At 33.4% G+C, this 18,357-nt stretch overlaps 1 protein-coding gene across 3 annotated transcripts in view; it reads left to right on the top strand.

The window, feature by feature from the left end:
• Positions 1-18,357, top strand: part of ABCB7 (ATP binding cassette subfamily B member 7) — a 107,062-nt gene that overhangs the window by 54,556 nt on the left and 34,149 nt on the right. For all 3 annotated transcript variants that reach the window (XM_054471378.2, XM_054471379.2, XM_054471380.2), the window contains one exon: positions 6,791-6,910. In XM_054471378.2, coding sequence (XP_054327353.1) covers positions 6,791-6,910 — 120 coding nt within the window. The remainder of the gene's footprint in view (positions 1-6,790; positions 6,911-18,357) is intronic.

Below are 18,357 nucleotides of genomic sequence, written 5' to 3'. Positions count from 1 at the left end.
CAAAGATCTGTTAGTTGTACATATGTGGCTTTCTTTCTGATTGATTTATGTGTGCATTTTTATACCAGTACAGGCTGTTTTGGTTATTGTAGCCTTGTAGTATAATTTGAAGTCAGATAATGTGGTACCTCTTGCTTTATTCTCTTTGCTTAGGATTGCTTTGGTTATTCTGCCTCTTTTTTGGTTCAATATGAATTTTAGAACAGTTTTTTCCAATTCTGTGAAAAATGACATTAGTAGTTTGATAGGAATAGTGTTGAATCTGTAAATTGCTTTGGACAGTATGGTCTTTTTAACAATATTGATTCTTTCAATCCTTGAGTTTGTTTTTCCATTTGTTTGTGTCATCTATGACTTCTTTCATCAGTGTTTTATAGTTCTTCTTGTAGAGATCTTTCAACTCATGGGCTAAATGTATTTCTAGATATTTTATTTTCTTGTAGTTATTGTAAATGAGATTGAGCTCTTGATTGGTTCTCTGCTTGCTATTGATGTATAGAAATGCTCATTTTTTGTACATTGATTTTGTATCCTGAACTTTACTGAAGTTATTTATCAAATCTAGGACCCTTTTGGAGGACCCTTTTGGAGGAGTTTTCTAGGTGTAAGATCAAAAAGAGATAATTTGACTTCCTCTTTTCCAGTTTGGATGCTTTTTATTTATTTCTCTTCTCTGATTGCTGTAGCTAGGACTCCCAGTAAGATGTTGAATAGGAGTGGTTGAAAGCAGGCATCCTTGTTCTATTCTCCTTCTCAGGAGTGTTTTCAAGTTTTCCCCATTCAGTGTGGTGTTGGCTCTGGGTTTGCCATATGTGGCTTTGATTATTTTGAGGTGTATTTTTTCTATGTCTAGTTTATTGAAGGCTTATGCTGGATCTTATTGAATGCTTTTTCTGCATCTATTGAGATGATCATATGGTTTTTGTTTTTAATTCTGTTTGTGTAGTGAATCACATTTATTGATTTGCATATATTCTTGCATCCCTGGAATAAAACCCACTTGATCATGGTATATTATCTTTATCTTGTGCTGTTGGATTTGGTTTACTGATACTTTGTTGAGGATTTTTACATCTGTGTTCATCAGAGATATTGGCCTGTAGTTTTTTGTTTTGTTTTGGGTTGTTTCCTTGCCTGGTTTTGGTTTTAGGGTAATGCTGCCCTTGTAGAATGAGTTACAGAGGATTCCCTCTTCCTGAAATGTTTTGGAACAGTTTCAGTAGGATTAGTGCCAGTTATTTATATGTCTCATGGAATTTGTGAATCTGCCTGGTTCTGGGGTTTTTGGGTTTGTTTGTTTGTTTTGAGGTTTTTTATTACTGATTCAATTTCGGAACTCGTTGGTGGGTTCTGTATTTCTGTTTTTTTCCTCATTCAATCTTGGGAGGTTGTACATTTCTAGAAATTTATCTATTTCCTCTAGGTTTTCTAGTTTGTATTCATAGAAGTGCTCATAGTAGTCTCTGATGATATTTTGTATTTCTGTGGTATCAGTTGTAACGTCTCCTTTTCCATTTCTGATTATGCATATTTGAATCTTATATTTTGTTCTTGGTTAATCTAGCTAGTGGTCTTGCAGCTTTATTTATCTTTTCAAAGAATCAATCTTTTATTTGTCAATAGACACAGGAAGAGCATTTGATAAAATTCAAAATCTCTTCATAATAAAAACTTTCAGCACAGTAGGCATAGAAAAACTCAACATAATAAATGCCATATATGACTTACCCACAGCTAACAACATACTGAATAGGGAAAAGTTGAAAGCCTTTCCACCAAAAAAAAAAAAAAAAAAAAGCTATAACAAGACAGGGATGCCCGTTTTCACTACTCGTATTCAGCATGGTACTGGAAGTCCTAGCCAGAGCAGTCAGGCAAGAGAAACAAATAAAAGACATCCAAATTGGGAAAGAAGTCAGATTGTCCCTCTTAGTTGATGATATTATTTTATATCTAGAAAAAAACTAAAGACTTCACCAATGAAACTCTTACATCTGATAAATCTGGTAAAGTTACAGGACACAAAATCAACATACAAAAATCAGTAGTCTTTCTATACACCAATGGTTAAATCGCTAAGAAAAAAATGAAGAAGGCAATCCCACTTACAATAGCTACCAAAAAAAATGCTCAGGATTAAATCTAACCAAGGAGGTGAAAGATCTCTACAAAGAAAGCTATAACATCATTTTTCACAGAAATAGAAAAAAGAATTCCAAAATTTGTATGGAACCAAAAAAAGAGCCCATATAGCCAGAGCAATCCTGAGCAAAAAGAACAAAGCTAGAGACATCACACTACCTGACTTCAAAATATATTATAACGCTATAGTAACAAAAATGGCATGGTATTGGTATAAAAACATACATAGACCAATAGAGCAGAATAGGGAATCCAAATATAATTCCATGTATTTATAGCCAACTGATTTTCGACAAAGGCATCAAGAACATACATGGGAAAAGGACACTCTCTTTAATAAATTGTGCTGGCAAAATTGGAGTCCGTGTGTAGAAGAATGAAACTGAATCCCTGTCTCTTACCATGTACAAAAATCAACCCAAGATGGATTAAAGACTTAAATGTAAGACTTGAATCTGTAAAACTACTGGAAGAAAAAATAGGGAAAATACTTTAGGACATTGGTCTATGCAAAGATTTTGTGGTGAAGACCTGAAAACAGATAACAAAACCAAAAATAGACAGCTGGGACTATATTAAGCTTAAAAGCTTCTACACAGCAAAAGGAACAACAGAGTGAAGAGACAACCTGTTAAATGGGAGAAAATATTTTCAAACTATTCATCCAACAGGAGACTAATATTCAGAATATACAAGGAACTCAACTCAATAATAAAAAAAAATCAATTAAAAAGACATTTCTCAAAAGAAGACATATTGATGGCCAACAAGTATGTGGAAAAATGTTCAACATCACTAATCACCAGGGAAATGCAAATCAAGACCACATGAGATATCCTCTTCCCTCAGTTATAATGGCCGTGAATAAAAAGACAAAAAATAACAGATATTGGTGAGGATGCAGAGAAAAGGAAGCTCTTATACACTGTTGGTGGGACTGTAAATTAGTACAGCCACTATGAAAAACAGTATGGAGATTTCTCAAAAAACTAAAACTAGAACTACCATATGATCCAGCCATCCCACTACTGGATACTTATCCAAAGGAAAGGTAATCAGTATATCAAAAGGATACCTGCATGTTGTATGTTGATTGCAGCACTTTTCACAATAGCTGATATGGAATCAATCTAAGTGTCCATCAATGGGAAATTCGATAATATAAATGTGGAATACTCTTAGTCTACAAAAAAGTGAAATCTTGTCATTTGCAGCGACATGGATGGAACTGGAGGTTAGTGTGTTAAGTGAAATAAGTCAGGCACAGAAAGACAAATATCACATGTTATCTAAGAAAGTTGATCTTGTAGAGAATAGAGTGATAGATATCAGAGCCTGGGAAGGGTGTGTGGTTAGGAGTGGGGGATAGAGGGAGATTGGTCAATGGGTACAAACCTACAGTTAGATAAAAGGTGTAAGTTTTAATGTTTGATAGCAGAGCAGGGTGACTATAATTAGCAATGTGTATTTCAAAGTATCTGGAAGAGAGAACTTGAAATGTTCCCAACACATAGAAATGATAAATACTCAAGGAGATAGATACCCCAAATACTCTGATTTGATCATTACATATTCTGTACATTCAACAAAATCTCACGTGTACCCCATAAATATGTAAAATATTATGAATCAAGAAAAACTGTGCCTCGGACTCTGAAATGCCTCTTTGGTTTGGTCTCCACTTAAAAAAATACATTATTTTTCAAACTTTATAGTTTATCAAAACTAATGGAATTCATGTACTTTACAGCTTAATGGACTCATAATTCATGATTACATAACTTCAGAACCCATTTTGTTAAATGAAATGGTGACATTTTATGCACTATTAAGCCAACTAGGATAATTTTCTTGCTCTTAGCCATAACTTCACTGTGTCCTAATTGAAAGAATTCTGGGATGTGTTGTAGAAGGTTTTGATAGAAGAGAGTGTTTCTAAAGATACGTGAAAGCAGGGTCTTTTTCCATTATTCCATCAAGAAAAGTAAGATAGACAAAACTCATGAAATGGGAAAGTGGTTGAAATGCCCTAGTTTGTGTTATAATGCTTTAAATTATATTTATTTCATAATAGTTCTGTTGGGAAAGGGAATTTTAAAATTACTGCCTTAAAAGGCCTTACCAGTTATGAGAGCATGTATATGTGTGTGTATAAAATAAAACATTAAGAACTATACTTTCAGCATTTCATATTTTTGTCATCTTATGTATTTAAAGCAGTTCAGGAAGATAACCCTTGTGTTTTTACAATATAAACAATTTTATTTCTAATACTCTTTAAGCGATAAACTGCCTAAAAGACTAGAAAAGTAATTTGCTGAGTCCCAGAGGGATAACTATAATATGAAACTAACCTGTATTGTATAAGGTACTGTCCTGGGCCTTGACAGTACCTTATACAATACAGGTTAGTTTTATATTATGTGTTGACAATTTCCCCCCATTCCTTGCTTTGCAAATCTACTCGAAATTATATAACTTCCCTCGCTAACCCCTGCTGAATATATGTGAATTATAAAAAGTAGAAGCTAGCCAACAACAACAACAAAAGGTCATAAAAAAGTATCAATGATTCCACCAACTCACAGCTACTGTTATTGACACTTTTGGTGTAAACTCCTACATATATCACATTTTTTCCCACAAAAATATTTTTTTCACTCTGCTTTTTTCATTTAACACATTCCTCTGTCACTACATATATTTCTGAATGGCTGCATTTTGTTGTATGTGTTCACTCTATTTACACTGTTCTCCAACATGTATCATTTAGGCTGTTTCCAATTTTGTTTTATTAAAACAGAATTGGTATAAACAACCTTATAGCTAAATTTTCATTCCTTTATTCAACAAATATTCATTAGGTACCTATTGTATGTCAGTCACTGTATTTGGCTTTGAGTTACAACAGTAAACACTACTGTTAGAGTGATTACTCATGTGGAATGTGCAGGAGAGTGGATATTAATCAAATAATTGTACTGCTGTTTATGTAGTTTATAACTGAAATGGATGCTGTTAAAGAAAGGAATAATGTACTGTGCGAGAATAAGGCAAAGGACCCTGATGGGCTAGGGAAGGCATTATTGAGGAAATGCTATTTGAGCTGTTGGTCAGCTAGTTGAAAGAGGTTGAAGGGGCCACAGGGGAAGGTGTTAGAGAGAGAGAGATTATTCCAGACAGAGTAGACGTTACTGTGTAAAGTCCCCATGACAGAAGGGATTATGGAATATTTAAGGAACTAAAAGAAAGGCAGTGTGGCCTAAGCACTGAAAGCAGTGGTATAAAACATAACTGGAGAGGTATCCAGGGGCCAGACCAAGCAGAGCCTTATAAGCCATGTTACAGATTTTAGTTTTTATCCCAAGAATGATAGGATACTGCTTAAGGGTTTTAAGCTGGAAGGGAAATCTGATTGCAGGGTGAACTTACTAGATAAGGACAAAGTAGATGCAGGGAGATCAGCTAGGAGATTGTTGCAGTGGTTTATGCGATAATTGATGATAGCTTAGATGAGGTTTATGGTTAGAAATGGAAATAAATAGATTCAAGAGATTTTTAGGAGATAAAATTGATTCAACTTAGAGCATATTTATAAGGGTTTTTTTTTTAGCATAAATTCCCAGAAGTAGAATTATTGACACAAAGGGCAAAATTATTTTAAAAGCTTGTAATATATAGCAAATTGCTCTCCAGAAAGATTATTTCAGTTGTATTCTCCATCAACAGTGTATTAGAGTGCTCATTTTCATATGCCCTCAGCAGTAATAAGCAGTATCTTTTTTTTTTTTTTTTTTTTTTTTTTTACTTTTTTCTTTTTCAGTGTTTTTTGGGTATGTTTTATTCTTTTTAATATCTTTTCCAGAAATCAAGTTATGATTTTAATGTTTAAATGGGGATTGTTTTGCCAATCATAATAATATAGTAGTTTTAGAATATATATGTATTGGTCTACTTAGTTTGGTATTAGAAAGTGTGGTTTTTATTCTTAATATTCTGCCTCTAAAGCTGAAAGTAAAGCAAAATAATTTAATGGGAATGTTGCCTCAGGAACATGGGACAAAGAAAAAATGTGAGATGGATTTTGATCAGATTAAGTATTATTGGAAAATTACATTTGTGAGGAAATTTTCAGTAACTCAACTTTGTTTGATATAGTCAATACCAAGCCCTCTGCTTTCCTAAAAGGAGTATTGCAACTCTGCTCTACCGTGAGTTTAGACTTGGGACTCCAAAAGTTTTAAATAAAAAACTGACAAATAGCCAAAATGTATATAAATTTTCTACTACAAAAATGGAAATATGGAAATTTTTTTTGAATTTTCTGTAGTGTTTTGGTAGCTTAATAAATAAATATATAGTACATGTCCCTTCATGACCACTAAATTACTTTTTTAACAATATGAGAGTGGCTAAAATTGAAAGTAAGACATTTAAGAGAAATGAATAACTTTTTTAAAGTAATTGAAATAGTTAATTTTTCTCTAAAATATTTTGATTTTGAAAGATATTAGCCTTAGATTCAGAATAAAAGTTATATTTGTAATGTTTTCATGTATTTCTCAAATATATAAATTCTACGTTATTGAATTATGGTTATATTTGAAATGATATGTTATTCACTGCTTTGTTTTCTCTCTTTCAATAGTTAAAAGATGTTGATACTCGGAAAATCATAAAAGCAATGCTGTCTTATGTGTGGCCCAAAGACAGGCCAGATCTACGAGCTAGAGTTGCCATTTCGCTGGGATTTTTGGGTGGTGCAAAGGTAAGAAATTATGCATTGTTTGGTTGCTCTAACTAAGAAATATTACATTTTCTAGTTATGAATCCTGGGCCTGGTGTAAATCACTTTTGGGGTAGCATGACCAACTTTTAGTACCCTCATTTAGCTTACATAATTATTTTATGCAGTCATCAGAAATTATATGGTAGTGCCCTGTTTATCTCTGGATCAGACTTCTCACAGAATTAGTGGAATTCACTCCTTGAAACCATTGTGAGATATAGGAGCATTGATTGTAACAAAGCATAAGCACCTTTGTAAAAGAAGCTTTTCAGAGCCTCTTTGGCTCCGAAATAATACGTATTTTCGGTAAGCTTGGTTCCCAGATCCCAGTAAATTGAAAAGAAGATGAAGCCATTTTAGGAACACTGATAGCCATAAGTAATAAGTAACAGCTTAATATCAAGAGAGAAGCTAAAAAAACAAAACAAAAAAAAAGCCACAAAACCTGACTGTTTTGGTACGTTCAGTATAGGAGCTCTCTGCATTTCAGCAGCCTTCTCAGTTTGTCATTGTACTATATAAAGCAAAGTTATAATGATGACCTGGAGTTTTCAAGAAAATAAAAGCCTTGTTTCCAATTTACTCAGTTTTTTTTTCTTTTTTTTTTTTTTGATACAGAGTCTCACTCTGTATCATGCCCAGGCTGGAGTACAGTGGCACAATCTTGGCTCACTGCAATCTCTGCCTCCCAGGTTCAAGTGATTCTCCTGCCTCAGCCTCCCGAGTAGCTGGGATTATAGGCGTGCGCCACCGTGCCCAGCTAATCTTTGTATTTCTAGTAGAGACGGGGTTTCACCATGTTGACCAGGCTGGTCTCTAACTCCTGACCCCAGGTGATCCACCTGCCTCGACCTCCCAAAGTGCTGGGATTACAGGCATGAGCCACCGCACCCAGCCCCCAATTTACTCAGATTTTAAAGTCAGGGAAGTACACGTTTATAGGTATACTATATTGTCATGATGATGTCTCTGGAATCAGACTGCTTGAGCTTTGCCACCTTGTAACGTTAAGCAAGTTGTTTAGTCTGTGTGCCTCAGTTTCTCCATTTGTAAAATAGGGTTGCTATAAAGATTAAATAAGTTAACATATAAAGGACTTATAACAGTGCCTGGCAGGTAGTAAAATACAAGTATTAAAAATAAATAAATTTAGATTTCCAAAAATAATAGTTAAAAGTGTTTGCTTAAAATGAGCATAAAGGAGGTTTGGCTATAATTTGGCTACCACTCTTATATATAAGGATTAATATTTATTTTAGAACCCAGTTCTTACCACTTATTTTTTCCCTATATTATGTATACTCTGCTTTATTTGCTTATTCTTTTCCCTACCCTAAAAATATTAATTGAGAACTTATACACACTACTGTTCTTGGCATTGCAGAGTATTCAGATATGAACAAAGCAAATTTCTTTCCTCAAACCATATGGGATAAGGCAAGCTTTATTTTATTGCCCTAATAAAAGGTAGGTCATAAGTGATTTAAAGAAGTGCCAGTCAGGTGTTGTGGGGTTTCAGAGGAAAGTTAGGAACCACCATCATGGGGAGTTAGGAAAGGTTTCACAGAGGAGATGACATCTGAGATAGACCTTGATTGATGAGTAGGATTATTACAGGTGTAGGAATAACATGAAAAATGGCCTAGTTATGAGAGAGCATAGTATGTGTACAGAAGTGAATAGTCTATCTTGGTTCCAGCGATGGGAAGATGTTTCAGAGAATTTGGAAATAAGCTTGGAAAGACAGATTAGAGCTCGTAAATGTGAAATATTGTGACTGTGAGACAGAAAAATGTATTTAATTATGTGGGAAGTAGGAACCTGTATTTTGAATAGATGAGTAATAAGGTTAGAACTGTGTTTTAGGAAATTAATCTGGCCATGTGTAAAAGATGAATTCAAGTGGTGATAGACCTAAAGTAGGGATACCATTAATTTCACACATTCATTCAGCAAATGTTTACTGACCAGTTATAAGGCTCATATAATAGTCTAGATAAGAAGTAATAGCAATTTGTACTGAAATAGTAGTAGAAATTGCAACATGGAGGAAAATGCAAGAGATACTGTGCAGTAGGGGAGATAGAGTCAACAGTACTTAGCAATGGATCAACTATTAGAAGTTAAAAAAAAAAAAGTAGGATTCCAGGATGAGAGAATAAGAATGCCTTTAACAAAATTGGGTATAATCAGAAGGTCTTGTTTGGGGAAAATGAAGATCTTGGTTTTGGACATGTTAAATTTTAGGTACTAGCAGAACACCCAGATAGAGATAATCAGCTGGTAATACAAAATATGAAACAAGCTCAGGAAGGAGCCCAGGTCTAGAGAGATTGAGATGACAGTTGAAACAATGCAAATTAGTGAGTTCATCAAGGAAAAGAACACAAATAGAAGGAAATAGAAGACAACTAGGGACAGTACCTTTGATTAATGTGTTCCTCTAGGGAAGTAAATAGAGGAAACTGAGAAGGAGTGACTGTACAGTTAAGAGAAAAGCCAAAATAATTCACAATCAGACTCCATTTTCATGTCTCGTTTCTCATCTGTAATCTCTGTTGAGTACTCTCCCAGGGGATCTCACCCATTCTTGGGAAAGAGTACTTACTTAAATCAAGATGCTGAGCAACAGGTCAAGAAAGCATTTTTTGTTACATTTGTTTAAGCTGAACAGAGAGAACAATATTACAAATGTAATTTTAGTACGTATTGTTGAAAAATTTTAACCGTCGTGCATTTTTAGCATAGTACTGGTTGCTGAATTGTCTTTTACATACAGATTACCTAAGGATAAATATGATTCTGAGCTCATATGCTCCTTTGTTAGTTGAATGCAAGTACTTTGCTGACAAGTTAAAGGCAGATTGTTTCCTAGACTTTCTTTTTAATTGAAGAGAACAGGTTAGAACATGACTAATTAAGCTAGTCAAAATGGAGAGTCTTAAGTAATGGCATTTGTATTAGAATTTATTTTTAGAGTGAGTTCCAGTCCTTCAAAATACAGATTTCTGTTGCTTAGTGACAGGTCAATATCAGGGTATGAAATCTAGATCTAAACTAACTTCCTTAATGACTAAAATATTTTTAGAAGGTTAATATTTGATTCTTTAATCAACAACTACTGAGTGCCCGTAAGATGGAAAATGCTATACTAAACTCATGTAAACTGATTGCAGATAAGCAGAAGTGAATATAGAAAATCCTCAAAAAGAATGTTTGATTTCTTTTGAATCAGGAGAAGGAAGAAATTGCCAGATGTTATGATGAGTGCCTGCTAGTACTTTCAAAGCATATAGAAAACAATTTTCTTTTTACAAAACAGAAACTAGATCATAGAATAACTTTAAGCATGTAGAACATAGTAGTAGCATTTGACCATTCCAAAAAGCATTTGCACAGCTTTGCGGACTGTCCGTTTAAAAGTGCTTGCTCTTGCAACTATTTAAAAAGTGATCATTGTTTATTCTTGAGTAGTATTGCAGGTGTGTTTTATAATTGGTGTGGAAAGATGGATTGTTATCCCCTTTTATCCTTGGCTTCCTATTTTTCATCAAACCTGAATATATGCTTTGGCGTATAAACACCTTGGATCAATCTAGGCCTCTTTATATTCTAATCTTTCCTACCTCCTCCACATATTCTGGGGATTTTAGTGCAGTGTTCAAGAATCTTCTCAGCTCTAAATGCCATCCTGCCATCTGCATGGCTGTAGTGGTATCATAACTAGGCATGAAACATAGATGAGAAAGAAGAAAGAGAGGATTGTCAAGTAAGAAGAAGAAAACAGGAGGAAGATTTTGTGCCTAATGTATGAGAACATAGCATACCTTCTGCTTGCTTATTTACTTTTTAATGCTCTTTTGATTCTGAGGGTCTTAAGGCTATCATTGTCTCCAGCAAAAATTTTAAAGATAAATGATATTATGTAGAGATGATTTGGAGCCCAGAGTAGACTAAGAGAGGGGATTGGTATTTCTTCCAGCAGAGTTGCAGCAATTCTATTTTAATATGTTTGGGTTCTATATAAGATGTATTTTAGGGGTTCTACTACCAAGAGAGACAAAAACAAAATGCCATTTGTATTCATTCCTTAAATTCCTACAAATCATATGTAATGTATTTTTTTTACCATCTATACATATATCATAGGAGTATCATATCATTATTAATCTGGGGAATTTGAGGTCTTCTATGGGGTTTTTGTTTTTTTTAAGATGGAGTTTCACTCTTGTTGCCCAGGCTGGAGTGCAGTGGCATGATCTCTGCTCACTGCAAACTCCACCTCCCGGGTTCAAGCAATTTTCCTGTCTCAGCCTCCTGAGTAGCTGGGATTACAGGCGCATGCCACCATGCCCATCTAATTTTTGTATTTTTAGTGGAGACGGGGTTTTATCATATTGGTCAGGCTGGTCTCAAACTCCTGACCTCAGGTGATCCGCCCACCTCGGCCTCCCAGAGTGTTGGGATTACAGGCATGAGCCACCACTCCCGCCCAACCTAATTCAGCCTATTAGTATTTTACATACAACCATGCCAGGATTTAAGGAAAATGTAAAACATGTTTATTGAAATCATTTGATTTTATAAAATGTATGTTACCTTTAGTGTTACCAAAAAATGTTTATTCATATTCTCTAACCACTGCCATCTTGGAAACCACTTAGTCGACAGAAAAACTGGGGGCAAAGGAAGTTAAAGTATCAAGTGCAAAAATAAGCTATCTTTACAATTATAATAATTTCAAGGGAGAGTGATTTATAAAAATAAACACCCTTTTTCTTCAGAAATGCATCTGTTATATAAAGTATAACAGGTGATATATATGTTGAGCAAATATTTATTGAGTGACTAACAAATAATAAGATATATATATATGTATATAACATAATAGAAACATCCAAAAGGAGAGACAAATGAAGCTGTAGGAGAGTACCAACAATTAAGCATATAGGGAAGGCTTTATGAAGGATTTAGCATTTTTGAATAACTATTTTGACATATGTAACTTTAAAACATTTATGTACTTCTTCATTTTTTTGAAACTTTTCTGAAAAATATTTTTTAAAATGAGACAGTGCTACCTGATGCCTTTTTGAGAAGCATGAATTTTACCCTGGTTTTATCATTATTATTATTATTAAAATACTATATCTTAGAGAAGTTTTAAGTTTACAGAAAAGTTGAACAGTAAGTACAAAGAGTTCTTATATATACCCCCTTTTTTTCCCCACAATGCAGTTTCTTCTGTTATTAACATCTTGCATTAATGTGGTACATCTGCTAAAACTGATAAACCAATTATTTTAAAAAGATACGTTATTATTAACCAAGTCCATAGTTTACATTAGGATTCACTTTTTGTGTTGTACAGTTATATGGTTTTTGGGAAATGTATAATGTCCTGTATTCACCATTATGATATCGTATAGAATAGTTTCCCTGCCCCCAAAATTCCATGTGATCCATCTACTCATCTGTCCTTCCTTCCTCCAAAATTCCTAACAACAGTGATCTTTTTACTAACTCTCTAGTTTTGCCTTTTCCAGAATGTCATATAGTTGGAACCATATGGTATGTAGCTTTTTCAGACTGGCTTCCTTCACTTCGCAATATGTATTTCAAGATATTCATTGTGTGTGTGTGTTACCTGATAGCTCTTTTCTTTGTATCACTGAATAATATTTCATTATATGGATGTACTATAGTGTGTTTATCCACTCACCTGTTGAAAGACATCTTGGTTTCCTTTAGATTTTGGCCATCATTAATAAAGCTGCAGTAAACATTTGTGTGCAGGTTTTTGTGTGGCCATAAGTTTTCATCTCATTTGGGTAAATACCAAAGAACACAATTGCTGGATCGTCTTGTAAGACTATGTTTTGTTTTGTAAGAAACTGCCAAATAACCTTTTATAGTTGGTATACCATTCTACATTCCTACAAGCAATGAATAAGAGTTCTATTGCTCCGCATCCTCACTAGCATTTGGTGTTATTGATATTTTAGATTTTAGCCATTCTAATAGGTGTGTGGTAGCATCTCACTTTTGTTTTAATTTACAAATGCCTAATGACATATGATGTTGAGCATCTTTTCATATGCTTTTTTTGTCATTTGTATATCTTCTTTGGTGAAGTGTCTGATCAGTTCTTTTGCCCATTTTTAAATTTGATTGTTTTCTTATTGTTCTGATTTAAGAGTTATTTTGTAATTTTGGATACAAATACTTTATCAGATAAGTCTTTTGCAAATACTTTGTCCCAGTCTGTGGCTTGTCATCTTATTCTCTTGACAGTGTCTTTTGTAAAGCAGAAGTTTTTAATATTAATGAAGTCCTACTTACCAATCTTTCATGGATCATGTTTTTGGTGCTAAGTCATTGCCAAACCCAAGGTTACCTGGATTTTATCTTACGTTATCTTCTAGATGATTTATAGTTTCATCTTCTACATTTTGGTCTATGATCTATTTAGAGTTAATTTTTATGAAATATGTAAGGTCTGTGTTTGGATTCCTTTTTTTTTTCCATTGGCATGTCCAGTTGCTCCAGCATCATTTATTGAAAAGGCTGTCTCTTTCCCATTGGGTTGCCTTTGCTCCTTTGTGAAAGATCAGTTGACTATATTTTTGTGAGGCCATTTTTTTGCTGTCTCTTCTATTTCCATCGATCTATTTGTCTATTTTTTGACCAGTACCATACTGTCAGGATTACTGTAGCTTCATAGAGTAAGTCTTATAGTCGGGTAGTGTCAGACCTCCAGTATTGTTTTCTTCTTCAGTATTCTGTGGGCTGTTTTGGGTTTTTTGCCTTTCTATATAAATTTTAGGATCAGTTTGTCCATATCCACAAAATTACTTACTGGGATTTTGATTGGGGTCACATTGAATCTATAGATCAAGCTGGAGAAAACTGATATCTTAACAATATTGAGTCTTCCTATACATGAACATGGAGTATCTCTCCATTTATTTAGCTTCTTTGATTTCTTTCATATGAGTTTTGTTTTCCTTATAATACTTTTTGCACACATTTGTTATATTTGTACTGAAGTATTTCATTTTTCGTTGTTAATTTAAATGGTGTATTTTTTATTTCAAATTGCATGTTGTTCGTTGGTGGTATGTGGGAAAGTAGTTGACTTTTGTATATGACCTTGTATGCTGCAACCTTGCTGTAATTGCTTTTTAGTTCTAGTAGGGGTTTGTTTTTTGTTTTTTGTTTTTGTTTTTTTCAGATTTTCTGTAGAGACAATTATATCACCTGCAAACAAAGACAGTTTTATTTTTTCCTTTCTAGAATGAATACCTTTATTTCCTTTTCTTATTGCATTAGCTGTGACTTCTAGTACAGTGTCGAATGTAATGTGATAAAAGAGGACATCCTTGCCTTGTTCACAGTTTAGTTTCCCACCATTAAGTATGTTGTTAACTTTAAGGTTTTTTATAGGTGTTTGTAATCAAGTTGAAGTTTTCCTCTATTCCTAGTTTGCTGGGAGTTTTAGTAATGAATAGGTGTTGGATTTTGTTAAATGATTTTTTTTCATCTGCCATCATTTGATTTTTCTTCTTTAGCTTGTTGATGTGATGGATTACATTAACTGATTTTCAAATGTTGAACCAGCTTTCCATACCCAGAATAAATTCCACTTGGTTATGTTGTATAATTGTTTTTATACATTGTTGGGTATGATTTGTTAATATTTTGTGGTGATTTTTGTATCTATATTCAGGAAAGAGGGTGGTCTGTAGTTTTCTTTAATGTCTTTGGTTTTGATATTAGAATGGTGCTGTTTTCATGGAATGAGTTAGGAAGTATTCCCTCTACTTCTGTTTTCTGGAAGAAATTATAGAGAATTCACATCATTTCTTCTTTAAGTAGTTAGTAAAATTCACCAGTGAAACCATTTGGACCAGTGCTTTCTGTTTTGGAAGGTTATTAATTATCGAATCAATTTATTTAATAGATACAGACCAATTCAATTTATCGATGTATCTTGTATAGGAAGGGATCTTTTAAGGAATTTGTCCATTTCATCTAAGTTATCAAATTTGTTGGACTAGAGTTGCTCATACTATCCCTCAATTATCTTTTAATGTTCATAGAAACAGTACTGAAGGCCTGCCTTTCATTTCTGATGTTAGTAGTTTGTCTTCTTTCTTTTTTGCTTGATTAGCCCGACTAGAGACTTAGCAATTTTATTGCTCTTTTCCAAGAGCCAGCTTTTGGTTTTGTTGATTTCCTTTTTCCAATTTCATTGATTTCTGCCCCAATTTTTATTCTTCTGCTTACTTTGGATTTAATTTGCACTTTTTTTTTGCACTTTTTTTTTCTATTTTCCCAAGATGGAAACTTAGATTATTCATCTTAGATCTTTCTTTTCTAATGTTTGCATTCAGTGCTATAAATTTCTTTTTAAGTGCTGCTTTTGCTGCATCCCACAAATTTTGATACATTGTATCTTCATCTTTATTTAGTTCAAAATGTTTTAAAATTTCTCTTTAGTCTTTGACCCATGTGTTATTTAAAAGCATGTTGTTTAATCATTGGGATATGCCTACGGTCATTCTGTTAGTGATTTCTAATTTAATTCCATTTTGCCTAGGGCATACTTCATGCGATGTGTATTTTAAAAAATTTGTAAAGGTGTGTTTTATGGCCCAGAGTGTCATTTATCTTGGTGAATGATCTGTGCAAGTTTGAAAAGAATGTGTATTCTGCCCTTGTTGGATGAAGTATCCTATAGGTGTCATTTAGATATGATAGAGGATGCATCTGTTTTTCCTTGCCATTCTATCAGTTTTTGCCTCATGCATTTTGATGTTTTGTTGTTAGGTGCATACACAGTTAAGGATTGTTATATCTTTTTGGAGAATTGACCTCTTTATCATTATGTAATGTCCCTCTTTTATTCCTGGTTCCTGTTAATTTTCCTTGATCTGAAGTGTGCTTTATCTGAAATTAATATAGTTTCTACTCCAGCTTAGCTTTGATAAGGGTTAAGATGGTGTATATTTCTTCATCCGTTTACATATAATTCATCATGTCTTGATATTTAAAATTGGGTCTGTAATTGGATCATCTTTTAAAAATCCATTCTGACAATCTGTTTTTTTTTTAATGCCATCAGATTCAGCCATGATGACAATCTGTGTTTTAATTGGTATAGACTATTCACATTTAAAATTATTAACTGATATTGTTGGATTAATATTGACCATATGTGTAAGTGTTTTCGGTTCATTTCCTTTCTTCTTTGGTTTTTGCTTTTATTTCACTTTATCTTCAATCTTTTTCTTCCTTCTCTGGCTTTAATTAAACATTTTATATGATTTTGTTTTTTCTAATCATTTAACATTCCAATTATACTTTTTGATTTTTAAGTACTTGCCATAGAGTTTGCATTATACATTTATAGGCAGTCTAATTCCACTTTAATATGACACTATTACTGCTTCATGGGGGTGGTACACATAACAGTATTCCCAATTCATTCCTTCTATCACTTACACACTGCTGTGATTCATTTCACCTATTTATAAGCTTTAATTACCCAATACATTGTTGCTGTTATTATTTTGAAGAAACTTATCTGTTAGATCAATTAAGAATAAAAATAAATTATTTTATTTTACATTAATTTATTCCTTCTCTAACATTGCTTCCCAATTAAATGTAAATCTGAGGTTTTGACCAATATCATTTGCATTCTCTCTGGAAAACTTTATTTAAAAACAGTTTTTGCAAGATCCATGTACTAGCAACAGATTTCCTCAATTTTTGCTTTTGTGGAGAGTGTATGTTTTTCCCTCACTTGTAAAGGACAGTTTCACTAGGTGCAGAATTCTAGGTTGGTGGATTGTTTTTTTTCAACAGTTTAAATATTTCATTCCACTCTGTTCTTGCTTGCATTCACTGTTATTTTTATTCTTGTTCCTTTATAGGTGATTCCCCTGGCTTCTAAGAATATTTTTGTCTTTGATTTTTGTAGTTTGAATATGATATGCCAGGCTGTACCTTTTGGGAGTTTTTTGTTGTTGTTATTGTGGTTTTTTTGTTTCTTTTGTTTTGTTTTTTCTACTTGGTGTCCTCTAAGCTTTCCTGGATCTGTGGTTTGGTGTTGTCATTAATTTTAGAAAATTCTTAGCCTTCATTATTTCAATTATTTTTCCTGTTCCTTTTCCCTTTTCCTTATGGTATTCCCATTATGTATACGTATGTTACACCTTTTGTAATTCTCCCATATTTCTTGCATATTTTTTCCCTTTTAAATTCATTTTGTTCTTTACTTTTCACTTTGTGAAGTTTTCACTGACATACGTCTTGAAGCTCACTGATTCTTTTCTATTTTGTGTCCTGTCTACTGATGAGCCTATCAAAGACATTCTTCATTTCTGTTAGAGTGTCTTTGATTTCTTGTACAACCTTTTGATTCTTTCTTAGAGATTCCTCTCTCTTTGTTTATATTACACATCTTTTCTTGCATGCTGTCTGCTTTTTCCATTAGAGCCTTTGGCATTTTAAATTCCTGGTCTGATAATTATAAAATCTCTGCCTTATCTGAGTCTGGTTCCGATGTTTACTTTGTCTATTCAGACTCTTCTTTGCCTTTTGGCATGCCTTGTAATTTTTTTTGAAAACTAGACACAATACATTAGATGATAAATATGCCTTTAATGTGAGATTTTATGTTTATCTGGCTAGGAGTTGGCTGTCTGTAATGTTAGTTGTAGCTGTAGGTGTCAGAGGCTAGAATTTCCTCTAGAACCTGCTAAACAGGGGCCAGACAAATTTTAGGGGATAAGGCCATATGAACAAAAAATTTTAATGAATCAGGTTCACATATCATGTAACTTCTACTAGTTACATTGAGGTTGTTCATTAAATATCAGTGTGATCTACTTTTCCCCTCTAAATGTTTTATCTCCTAGAGGATTTAGATAAGAGGATTTATCTCTGATTAGATTAGTGGAGTTGAGACTGCAAGTCAATTGCTCTTTCATATTCTTTAATTTGCTTTCAGTTCTGTGTGCTTCAGCCATGAAATAAGGTAAAACAAGTTTGTTTTGTGGATATTATGATCTCTAGCTTTTAGATGTTTGTTATTGAAAATGACAATGACATATAGTCCTTTTCTGTGTCATACCGTTCCATGTTTATACTTTCAAACTGTTATATTAGGTAAAAACGACATTTCTTACAAATATTACATTATGTAACAGTCTTGCATATGGAGTCTTCTGCGTGTCTGTTATTCATATAGATCAGTCATAACTCTTGCTTTACTTTCTCAGGATCCATATTCAGCTATGTTGCAAGGATTGGATTAAATAGGCTGTTTTCTGTTGAGGTTACTCTTTGATGTCCAGAGCAAACTTTATATACAAGCCAGAAGTATTTTGTTTATACAGTGGAAATCTTTAATGACA

This window comes from Pongo pygmaeus, chromosome X, assembly GCF_028885625.2.
Source record: "Pongo pygmaeus isolate AG05252 chromosome X, NHGRI_mPonPyg2-v2.0_pri, whole genome shotgun sequence".
Lineage (NCBI taxonomy): Eukaryota > Metazoa > Chordata > Mammalia > Primates > Hominidae > Pongo > Pongo pygmaeus.
This window is presented reverse-complemented; position numbering and strand designations above follow the sequence as displayed.